This window comes from Ostrinia nubilalis, chromosome Z (assembly GCF_963855985.1).
Source record: "Ostrinia nubilalis chromosome Z, ilOstNubi1.1, whole genome shotgun sequence".
Lineage (NCBI taxonomy): Eukaryota > Metazoa > Arthropoda > Insecta > Lepidoptera > Crambidae > Ostrinia > Ostrinia nubilalis.
Window position 1 is genome coordinate 15,579,397 of NC_087119.1, and position 12,973 is coordinate 15,592,369.

General features: G+C 35.3%; 1 protein-coding gene across 1 annotated transcript; it reads left to right on the forward strand.

The window, feature by feature from the left end:
• The first annotated feature begins 2,357 nt into the window (after positions 1 to 2,357).
• Positions 2,358 to 9,108, forward strand: LOC135086837 (uncharacterized). The gene is made up of 3 exons (XM_063981643.1): positions 2,358 to 2,499; positions 5,973 to 6,025; positions 6,703 to 9,108. Exons 1-3 carry the CDS (start codon positions 2,482 to 2,484, stop codon positions 8,831 to 8,833), a joined length of 2,202 nt encoding a protein of 733 aa, XP_063837713.1. The 5' UTR covers positions 2,358 to 2,481; the 3' UTR covers positions 8,834 to 9,108.
• Positions 9,109 to 12,973: the final 3,865 nt, after the last annotated feature.

Here is a 12,973-nt window from a genome sequence, read left to right on the forward strand (position 1 = left end):
ATAGATGAAACTAGACCTATTTTTATCGACAAAAAAGAGGTCAAAAAATTTTTGAGATTTTTTTTTATTTTTTTATAGAATTTTTTTTCTTCAAATTACTTATTGTAAAGAAAACGTAATAACTTTTAAACTAAGCGGTATATCCTGATAAAATAAAAACAGTAATAATGCTAAATAACAGGCGATACTAAAAAAATACATAAAATACACAAAAAATGCCAACAAATAATAAAAAATGATACTTTTTGAAAAAAATCTGCTTAAAAATTCGTGTTTTTTTGGTTATTTTATAAATTTCTCCAAAAAATGCCCCTATAACAGGTGGTTTTTATTACTTTGTATTATTTTCTATCGTATTATCTTTGTAAAACCAAAAATCGCATGTCTCTATCCCTATCACAACATTCGCTATGATCGTTTGAACAAAGGCCTGCCACAACATTATTCTCCGCTACAGGTAGAGACAATTTTAATTTTAACTAAAATGCTTATTTTACTTCGAAATCTTTTGTTTTTATTTGAAATCTAACTTGTCTTTATCAAAATTACAAATCTAGAGCCATTTTCAGTTTTGTTGTTAACGAAGCGTTGAATGGCGCGCCCGGAGAGGCTTAGTTCAAACGATCATTGCAAACGTTGTGATAGGGATAGAGACATGCGATTTTTCGTTTTACGAAGGTAATACGATAGAGAATAATACAAAGTAATAAAAACTACCGGTTATAGGGGCATTTTTTGGAGAAATTTATCAAATAACCAAAAAAACACGAATTTTTAAGCGGATTTTTTTCAAAAAGTATAATTTTTTTATTATTTGTTGGCCTTTCTTGTGTATTTTATGTATTTTTTTAGTATTGCCTGTTATTTAGCATTATTACTGTTTTTATTTTATCAAGATATACCGCTTAGTTTAAAAGTTATTATGTTTTCTTTACAATAAGTAATTGGAAGAAAAAAAATTATATAAAAAATTAAAAAAAAATCTCAAAAATTTTTTGACCTCTTTTTTGTCGATAAAAATAGGTCTAGTTTCATCTATTTTCATATGTACACTTTAACGTGACTCACACTGTATTACGTAATATAAATAACTTTTTTAATTATAACCGATGTTATCGGATTCCTGGACTGTAAACTGTGATTGCGCGATAAGGGCCGTGATATACGGACGGACATTCATGTCTGTTGCTGATAGCTAGTAAATAAATGTCCAATAATATTTCCAATTTTATTATAGATACACTCAGATTAACATCGACTACAGATTTCGTCAGCTCCGTTAATGAATAGAAATGGAGACACAACTTGTGTTTGATTTAATATTATTAAGGTTCTGAACACAAATGGTTGTATTCTGTTATGTCTTTCAGTGAGCTATAATAATTACCTCAATAAACTTAAAGTTCAACAAATAATTGAAATGGAAGATAGAGGAATCGGTTTTACGAAAAAGATATTAAATATTCGTGTACTTATTACTATTTAGTAAATAGGTTTTCATGAACTTTGTGACACTATTTAATGAAAATACATACTTATTAGTTCATCAAATAATTACATTTTCAATTAAAACTGTTGTATAACGGGAATAGCTTGTTTTTATAAGTAGTAGGATTTATTAGCAAGTAATTTATGATAGGTAAATGTTTTTCATTTCATCGAAATTTCAAATCATTTTCCATTTCAGGCCCATTAATCTGAGAAATAAATCCTGAATAAAATGTTTTTCGCACTGAATGGATTTTCTTGTAAGGTTTTTTTAAAGATTATTAATAGCCATTTGTATTGCACAAATTACTAATAGTCCCGTGGGCTAAAGCCCCTCGTGGTAAGCTAAATAAGCTTGTGTTACGAGTGGGCTCACCACAATGAACCCGCGTTCCTCGGATCTAGAGTCGGCCAGTCCATCCAATTCACCGTTGGGCTATCGTGGCTATTAAGGTATCTTGTAGCTTACCTAAGTAACCAGCTTCAATGCTATTCAATTTTATAGCTAGCATTGAATGAATCTCAAAATCATTTTGATCTCATCCTCTACTAAAAATATATTACAAGATTGTGATACAGTCACAATCACGAGGTAGTTATTTAAACTACCCTTGATTCCATTATTCATACTTCTAACAGCGAGAATATAGGATCAACTACAGTTCCAATGATTTTGTATGTCTCAAACCTGATTTAGATTTATCGAGGGCTTAAATAAAATAAACAAACATAAAATGCAGCATGAAAATCGCAGCACGGCTGGGCGCTGCGGCCGGGGCAAGTGCAATATGGTCGCTACAATCAATGTGCGCGCGCTGCAGCGCGATTCTTTCAGGCGTGAAAATGAATGTTATAAATAATCAGGCGCACCGCGAATAATTATCATACGAGCTTGAAGGCCAGTGCGGTTTCGACTAGTGGTTGATACGAAAAACCTACGAAAACTGTGAAACAAAACTTCTACCCTACAACCGTCAACAGCACGGAGCGACAATGGATTGGTTGAGATTGGTCGGTATCATTCGTGCATGGTTTCCTAATGTGATGTGATAGTGCTATTATAGTGAACCCCCAAGGACTGTGATAACAAAAGGAGTGATAGTGGATTAATTGTGCAACTAAAATGTTGAAAAAACTGTGAAAAGCGCGTATCCGCGTTCATAAAACGGGAAATCCAAATTAATTTTACATGCGCGCGACCATTACGCAGTGACAATAAATGAAAAGTGATGATTAATTACTGAAATAATAAGCCGTGTTATTAAAGTTTACATGATATGAAAAACAAAATTAATGTTGATTCAGGTTTGATCGGTCAAAAGTTAGAAATCTGTGGTACCAATACAAAAAAATACATTTTAAATAATGTAGGTATTGTTGATAGACCATCCGATATTGATTTGAATGATTGATCGTTAAAATGAAAAAGTCTGAATATTTATTTGAAAGATAAAGTCACATCATTTACAGACCTAAATTGTTACAAGTGGTACAACTAAATACAAGCTTATACTATTGCGTGCAAGCTTAAGCTTGACGATACATCAATTAGTATAATAAAAAGTAAAGACAGTGAAAACAGAGTTAAGTTATTCAACCTAGATTTACAGAACTGATATCTATGAAAAATAGATTCTTTCATCCACTATTTATAGTAGTTTCTTATGCACCGGTTGTTTGATATGTATTTAATTGCAACAATAAGTATTTGTGGTAAATGCAAAGATTCATAAATTGTAATGAAGCCGGTATCTAAAATAAGTATCGCTTGAAAAATTAAAATTTCAGCAGACTGACTCATACGCCCGTATTCACAAACATTACTATGAGGTCTCACATTGCGCGTGGACGCACAGGGTGACACACGAACCAATCACAGAGCTCTATTCAACCCTGTGCGTTCGATTTACTGCTTCGCTTAAGTTTATGAATACGGGCGATATTGTTAGCGCTCTATAGCGAAATCCTGTCACCTGCCTGATCGTGGTTCCCACCAGAAGCAGTTGATTTTATCACGCTATAAAAATGACCTTCGATATTTTACCTATATCACATGATAGGAGGCAATTTTTCTTCAGTTTGATTGATTACTAGAATATCAAGTAGATTTTGGTTATAGCATAACGGTTTAAGAACTTTATTTCTCATAAGAATTAACAATAATTCACTTCCTGAGAAACATTTCAATTTAAATTATTTAAACATAATGAGTGTACAACTAATTACAAACAAAATCAAGGTAACTATCAACATTTAAACAAAAATAAAAATAATGTGACGGTACACAACAAAAAACTTCGAGCCAAAGCATAAAGCATGCCAAATCAGGTCAATTTACATTATTTTCTGCTAGATTTTACGCACCATTTTGAATAATGTAGTAAATGAATAAAAGTTCAGGTTTTTAACACGCTTTTATTAGGTCTTCGTGTATGTAACTATGTAATGGAATCATAGAATCTGAATTACACGCACTTCTAATCCTTGTATCATCATGAATCTTGGCAATTATGTATAATATGTAGATTAGATGACAATACATTATTATGGTACCATCAGCTGGTCTGATGATGGAACTGGAAGGTGGCCATAGGAACATATAATGTGGCGTGTTTTTAGTTTTTTAAACTATTATTTTTTTAAGATTACAAATGTGACTAGGATGGATTTCAAATTACTAATTTAAAAAAGTCAATTTATGAGAATTAATCTAAGGAAGTACCTAAATCGTTAGTGTAAAATAAGGAATTGTGCTCCATTGTAAGATGAATACTAATAATTTAACAAGTAGAATATGTGAACGACTGAAACATAAGATTCAGAGAGTGAAAATCACGGAAAATCAACAAACAAAACATGCAAAAATATCATCCTAAAAACATAACCATCCTTCTGGCGCAGTCCGGTAATAAAACCTATGATTACCTACATAAGAGGTTAATTAACACAGCTGCACATTGTAATTTAAACACAAATTTATTAAAGTAATAGGTAATCATCGAAATCGTCCTCCGCATTACTTTATTTTCCGCTCGCAGTTGGTTAATAATAACATACAGGATGTCCAATGTTTCCGATTTAAGTTAAATTGAATTTAAATATCTCAGTGTGCTTCAATAACTAATCTGAATGTATTATGTTACAGTCAAAACTCTTCGGTCAAAACCACTGTTGACTGCAAAAATCAGTCAAAAGAGGTTTGATTTTGGATTTGATTTGGTTTGGACTGATGCCCTTGATCAATATCAGTCAAAAGTGGTTTTGACCAAGGGCGTTAGTCAAAAGTGATTTCGCCTGGTTTTATGTAAAACCACTTTTAATAAACACATCAGTAATAATAATCATGAGTGACCATGAAAGTTTAAAATAATATAAAACCACTTTTGTTTTTTTTCCCGTCAAAAGTGGTTTTGACTGATTATGAGTTTTGGCAACATATACAAAATTATGAAAACATAGTGGAGAATCAATGAATATATACTCAACATCAAATAAACCGCACCTTCCGCGACGCGAACTTTAACGATTTTCTTCTGACACAATCATGGTACCCCAACAATATTGGTGTTATTTGAAAGCCCAATAAATATCCTTAAAGAAAAACACATTTAATTTCTTAATAAATGATTAACATATACCATAAATGTGACTTGAAAAAATACCTCACTTTGGGCCCACCTATGGGATCAATTAGACCAATTTTTATGGTTATAAAACCAAATAATGATTTCACGTGTCCTCTTTAACAGATGGATAGCAATTAAACCAAACTTAACAGTTTTATAGCCATAAAAGTTGGCTCTAGCGTAACTACCTATTTTTTGAAGAAGTGACTCTGGATCCTTCTAAAGACACATTTTTGGGGTAAAAACCTTTCCTTTAATGAAATGAAGGTTAGAACTAGGCTTTTAAATGGTACCAATATTGGTGGGAAGTGGGGATGCATACGTTTGAAAATGCTTGTCGCGGGAGGTGCGATTTATTTGACGTCGAGTGTACTTTGACATATAAATAAAACTACCATAAGGTTGTAATCATTGTTATCAAGTGCTTATGTCCTTATCAATTTGGTGGTTGACACCATAAACCAACAATTCCAAGACACAACTTCTACAAAAAATCCCTATAAATCGATCGAAAGTGACCTCAATTTAGGGGAAAAGTAGGAGGATTGGTGCCTTTGACAATTTAGTGCAAATTGACAATGAAAATCCTTTAGTTTGTCTTCATATCGTTTATTCCTAAAACTGAATTTTTATTTGATGTTAATTTTGTCAGTGGTGACTTTAGACTTTATTAAAGCCAACCCCAAGATTCTTCAAATACTTTTTGCTATTTCTCATAGTTTTTTTAAATCACATTATTACTTACACATCATTTTAAATAACATTATGTACTTTTACGTGTATTACATCATATTTTGTCGTATGTGTCGTACTATTACGCCGACACTATAATTAAAAGTTCTTTTGTTTTTTTTACAGTTCGCTCTTCTAATAGCTGTTGCTTCAGTAAAGGTCCAGGCAGAAGGGCCCAAGTAAGTAATAAAATAGTTGCGTTAAGAGAGAATTAAATCATCTGTCTCGATTATGTGTAAATGTGATTCAAATCAAACTTTTTGATGAGCTTTGATGATATTAAGCACCGTTTGCTGATGCGTTGGATTAATTCACTCGGCTACTACTGCTCTGCCATGCTTCAAGCAACGTGAGTTGATACACCTAATCTCATAGAAAGGGGCAAAGTAACGATTGAATGAACCAACAATTATAGTGTTACGAGAAAATTACTTTATCAATGGAGCTAGCGAAAGTCTATATGCTTTGCGATGGAAACTGTTTACATTGTCAATGTCACTCAGTCGGCGAATGCGAGTTGATTTGTATGTTTCTCCGCTATGCGATAATTGCATGAACATTGATGAGCCGCCATCCAGGCATAATCACCGCCTGCGGACTAGAAAGTGAGAGTTAGGCCCAAGGTTCACATACGCGCTGAGTAAAAAAGTGACAATAAAAATCAGAATTGATAATATATCAAGTGTGACGGCCGACGTTCGTACCGTCGGCTTCGAGAGGGAAAGCACTACCGCATCACGCTCTGAGCCATTGACACTTAGCGGAACAGCGTCGGCCATAAAAACATATTGACGAACATGCAAGCGACTCATTGACTACGACAGAATACCGCCACTCTAATTTTCTTTTGTTTCAGAAAGAAGATACGTATACATCTTCCACAAAAAGTGAAGCACATACACCACCATAAGAAGATTTACATCACGAACCATCCCGCATCCTCCCAATATGCACCGGCCTATTTACCAAGTGCGGAGGGTGCGATGGCTTTGCCCAGTAATGTTGCGCTCCCAGCCGTAGCCAGCTTGGTTCCTTTTAACTCCGTGGAACTCTACGACGAGCCGCAGACACGATTGCCGGGGGTCACGCCGGCGGCCTCCAAACTCCTGCCGCTTTACAGAGCGAGAGGATATTATGGCCCCACTCCATCCGACTGGGATGAACAAGAATACGATCTTTCGCCTCCGCCTGAGCACACAGACAACAACTACGCTGCCTCAGACTACACTGGACCTTCGGCCGGTCCACTACCGATTCCACCAAAAAGAGTGAAAGTTGTAAAATTTAACGATATTCCGCGTAAGAAGAATACAAGGAAACCTAAGCCGAAGCGTCCGGCAGTCAGAACACCAAGACCCCCAACAGAAGAAGAACATCCAGTGTCAAGTTTTCATGAGCAATTTTATTCCGATGTAGATTTGTCAGGGACTATCAGAAAAGTCAAGAAGCCACCACGTGTCGAAAAGATTGTCGACGGAGACACCGAACATATCCACACATACAGTGAAGAACACATTCATAAAGTAGTATTTGACGATGGGTCAAAACTAGTTGATCCAGTCGGGAGTATGTCAGCCATTAGCGGAGCACGTCCTTTTATTCCTTTTAACAATGGCCAGGCTCTACTGGCAATCCCGCCCAATTCATTAGGTGGTTTCTCTGCCGTTGGCTCATTAGCAAACCCAACTCAATTAGAATATGCCGGTTACAATCCACGTGATGTCACTCACGATCATATTTTCCATGACCATGGTGAGATACCATCTGATTTAGATATAACAAAAGACACATTAGGCTACCCGCCGAAAGTATCATACAATAGCCAAGGCTTAAGAATAAATACAGATGGTGCAAACAGTGCTAACAATAAGAGGTTCAAATATAAGTATGCTAATAAACATCCCAAACCAACAAAACCGACCCAAACTAACGATTATTCTTATTATGAAAGTATATTTACACCATTCAACACTGGTTTAAAAAAAATACCGAAGCCTAAAGTCCCACAGTATGATACGCAACCGCAGTCAAACTTCGATGATTTCAGGTCAATTCCATCATTTAAGTTACCAGGAAAGCACAAGCCTCGTGCTTATGGGAACAGTGTCTCTGACTATAGGCTGCAGTCCGCCAGTGTGCCATCGCCCTTCTCCGTGTCCTCGACCGTCGTACACGACTACCAACCGAAATCATACCCTGGCGCTCTACCCCCGACAGGATTTTCAAAGTTTAAAGATCCATTCGTAAACTATAAAGATGGTTATGCCAATAATTACGAATATGATACGTATGCCTCATCGTCAAATGTTCACACTTCTGAAGACAAAAATGATAATTCCATTTTATCTTTACAAGGTGCTAAGGGCAAGATAAAATCAGTATCAACACAAAATATAAACTTTGGTGGACAGGACCATCAGACTATGATTGATCACTTGGAGGAGAGTGGTGTGCCCGCTGACCTTAACGATGACGACACTCCGACAGCCTTAGATAGTTTCAGCAGTTTCGACGATAACAAACCGCTCGACCCAGTGCCGTCTACGCCTTACACCATCCGGGAAACTTCACCTGCATATCATTACTATGCGTCGATGGCTGCAAAAGCAATGCAGAACGAACAAGCATCTATGCCGGAGGCTTCAAATGACAACTTTCAATACGCAGAAGCTCCGACGCAATCTACGACACACGCGCCATCAATAGCAACTACTACTGGTTCAGCACATTACTTTGAGATGCAGAGTTCTAATTCAGCATCTACAGAACCTCCCGAATTCATGGCTGAGGCTGAGACGAGGCGGAGACCGAAACAAAAAGGCCTCAACCTCGGTCCGGACCGGGACTCGAGGCAAAGGTACCCGGTGCTCCAGGACTACAAAGCCGATGATAGACCGATGCAGCACAAACTTCACCAGGAAAAGTACCTCCACGATTCCGACGCAGAATCCATTAGAGGACAGTTAAAATATGGTGACAAAATTTGAACACTAGTGGTGCTTTAGTAGTTGTATATAGTTATCGTGTGTATTGTAGTAATTGTTCGTGATCTTAGTTCTATATTTGTTATGCGCGTCGCCGTGAGTGAGTTGATAATAATTTAATCTACTGCTTTGGAACATTTTATTTATTGCCGTGTTAATATAGCTAAAATAATCTTATTCCGATTATTAGCTATAAAAAAGCGAGACGACAATGGTATTCATGCATTTTGTACGAATCATTAGGCGAAGTGTAGTATAAAATTAAAAAGTCCCTAACACACTCGTTTTTTCTTTATTATAGTGTTTTTCGTGTTTATGACCGGTATTCTAAAACAATGCTCAGCTGTGATCTCAATATAAGAGATTCAAACATGTCCACAATTCATTTCACAGGCCTTAACATAACATAACGTAGTAAGCTTAGATCGAGTTTTAAGTATGCATCGTTTTGGAATACGAACAATTCCAAGAATTACCTAGCTTCTTCCATTGCTTACATTGAAATCCCGTGTCTTCAACGAAAGCATCAAGAAGGTAAGTAAAGATGCACTTGGATTTTGACTTCTTTTGACACAACGGTCTTCAAATAAAGTTGTCCTTGAAAGCAGATTTCTCAAGAAAACACTATCTTGCAAGATCATCACGAATCCGAGCTCTAACATGATTATATTGCTATATCAAGCAATTAATATACGAGTACCTGTGCATAGTATTAGTAATCGATTTCATGGAAGCCTGTATAGTATTTAGGTTCAAATAAAACATGCAAGAATTTACCACTGAAAAACACGAGTTTCACCTGCCCCTGCTAAAAATTATCATGTGTGGAAATCGACACAAGTATCTAATTTAGGTATACTTATTTAACATTAAGTATGTATTTTACAAGATGATTCTTAAGAAAAAAAACACGTATTCTTTGGTGAAACTTTCAATGGCTTACGTACGCCTGTTCGTTGTTGACAGTTCTCTCTTCATTTTACTGAACATTGCGTTACTTCAAACACAGGCGTTATGCGTAATCTTACACTTGCCGTGTTTTGAGGGGCACTTTGTGATTAGGTCAGTTTCAATTATGTTAGACTCATTTTACTAACACTGCTCTCTTAATTTTAAGAGTAACGCAATATTCGCCTATGTAGGCGTAAGTGATCTTACTGTTGTAGCGTTTCGAGGGGCACACATTTGTGATTTTTCAGTTTCAGTCACGTAAGGCTCATTACTAACACTGCTCTCTGCATTTTAGTGAATATTGCGTTACTTCTAACATAGGCGTTAGTGATCTTAGGCTGAGTTGCACCACCTAACTTAGACCGTAACTTTGACGATAACCGGTGCTTTTTGTATGGATTTTGACAGATTTTTCACGTTTGTCAAAGTTAAAGTAAGATGGTGCAACCCAGCCTTACTGTTGTAGTGTCTCAAGGCGCACACATTTGTGATTTGCTCAGTTTCAGTCATGTCAGGTTCATAAAATCTGACATCAGGTTTGAAATAGAAAGAGATGCTTGAGCATTTCTATTTTTTTTAATGGTTGTTCTGTAAAAGTATGTCTATTTTTTTTTGTTGAAAAAATTTTTTAATTATTTATTTTTATAATTAAAATGGGAAGAAGCTTACATAATCTAACCAGGTTCGAACGAATTTACCTATCTATGTAGGGCATACTTTCACATTGTTTTATACATAAGTTGTCTCATCGTTTTACAAACTACGTTCACCAAAATAATAAATAAATCCCTGATTACGACAAATAGTTAATAAATCATCGAATTAATTGTTTACCAAAAAACAAACATTTTGCTGTCTGATTTGGAATTGTTTCGCTTCAATTATTGGTAATTGGTAACCAAATATGAAATTAGTTTTACTTTCATTAAAAATACTAAACAATAAAACTATTTTTCGTGCAACATTACATAGAGTAAATAAATAAGCGCCTGGAATTGCTATAATATCGTGACTTAAGACATAAATAAAACAATTGAGTTGGAAATGGTTTAATAAAGGTACATCATCAGGTCTTCTCTGTGGCTTGTCTTTTTTCAGGGTTTTCCTTGAGCGCCGTACTACCCTGTCTTGCTGTTTAATGTGAATAATAAAACTCTACGGGACGAATCTTTCATTTAAAACTATAAGAATTTAAAGTGCACGTGTTTTTCACGAATTTTTCATTAGTAGTAATGGCTCATCACAATCAATAATAAAAATACACGTAATATGTTTGTACATACCGTAAGAAGTAAGTTTTAGCACAGAATAACAAGTACTACGTACAGAAGTTTTACTTAGCGGAGGTATTTAAAAAAATGTATGCTCAATGTCATTAACAATATGGTGTAATTTAGCCTGTCTCAAGAGTCAAGCACCATTTTGTTGACAAACGTCAGTGATCGGCACTGCGCCGAAGCTATAGGGCTGACTTCGGTAAAATGATGTGACGTGAGGTGCCAAACTGCGGAAAATGGCAGAGGAAATACATGATTTAGCATGAATTATCATGAATAATATTAACTACTTATTTACCTCTCAGTGTCTTGAGGCAACTTAAAAAAGTACATTCTGTGTTTTTATTATTATTTAGGCAGTTAAATACTGCACAGTATTTAGTACACCATTTTCTTTATTTTCTTCCATCATACACAAGAATACGCGTGCGTGAGGCAATGTTCGCTCGTATGTGAGGCCTTGTCGAATAGTATCCTGTAGGTGGGCCATCGTGCGTGTTTTGTTTTCGATGTAAACTCGCGGAGATGAACAGGCTTGGTTTTAGCTTTAAATAAAATTTCTGTACTCTTTTAACTGAAACTGCCTTGCTGGACAAGGCAGCCTCCAAGGATTTCCATTATATTTACAACCCTTTCGCTGAACCAGGATCTCTTACGCCCGTATTCACAAGCGATGCTTTCTTAAGTGAAGCAGCAAATCGAACGCACAGCGTTGAATAAAGCTTTGTGAATACACATTTTGCTAAGTACCTAATGTATGAATGTAATAGTAGGATAGATGTCTAGTATATACGACGTGGTTATGCAATACTACTGATATTTTTTGTCTGCGTGGATACTTGTTATTCTTTTAGGCAAAAGCTACTGAACGGATTTTGATGAAACTTTACTGTTTTATTGTTTGCTGTAATTTATAATGATCTGACAAATTTAATTTCACACCGGTGAAGCTGCGGGAATTGTTAGTAAGCTATGTCTACAGGGCAGCCTTTGTGTACGACAGTTTGAAAATTTAAAAATTCTAGGTTATAAAATTCCCATACTTTCATAAATTTTCTATGTTCCTGCCATTTCATTGACATTCTGTAACTCCCACGCAAACAATGAGTACGAATCACAACAGATACAGATGATGCCATGCTAATTAAAATTATATAACATCTATTTATTAGACTAGACTCTACATTTACTTGTTTAGACTCTACATAAATACAGCTTTTAAATCATAATAATTCCGTGTAATATAAATCTTTGAAGTTTTATTGCAATAGCCTACCTATTTACAAGTTTATTCTCCGATGAAAATGAAAATTGTAGTCTATTGCCTCTACATTTATAAATTCCAAGCAGAAAGACTTTTTTCTACGAAGTTCAAATACTTATTTTCCTATATCCTGTTTACAAATAAACTCTACGATGCCGGAAGCAACTAGGGAACGGAACTTTGCGAAAGCTCACGTGAGAGGGCGCGCCCGCGCAGCTTACATAACCGGAGACCCTCTAGACAAGCTCTCCATACAAGTTGCATTACGTCACTAAAGTATCTTGATGTTCTAATCTTCCAAATCCAAGCTCCTTTCATTATAATCACTTCCTTGAAGTCGTTCTTTTGTTTGGCCATATTTCCTAGTTTTATGTCTCACAGCTCATTACGTAAATAACTTGATGATAATGAAGATATTAATTGTGTGTGAAATATTTTTTTAGTTAATTGTTATTACAATAAAACAGTTTCATTTTGTTTTTACAATGGTATTATGCTGTAATTTTATGGATAAATATCTTAATGAAGTAATTATTACATGCTTGTTTCAAAGTGATACCATATTAATTAATGACAGTGGTAGAATTATTCACACACATTATATCAATTGTATTGTGGACTGAGTAAGATATAAAATGCAAATAAAACAAA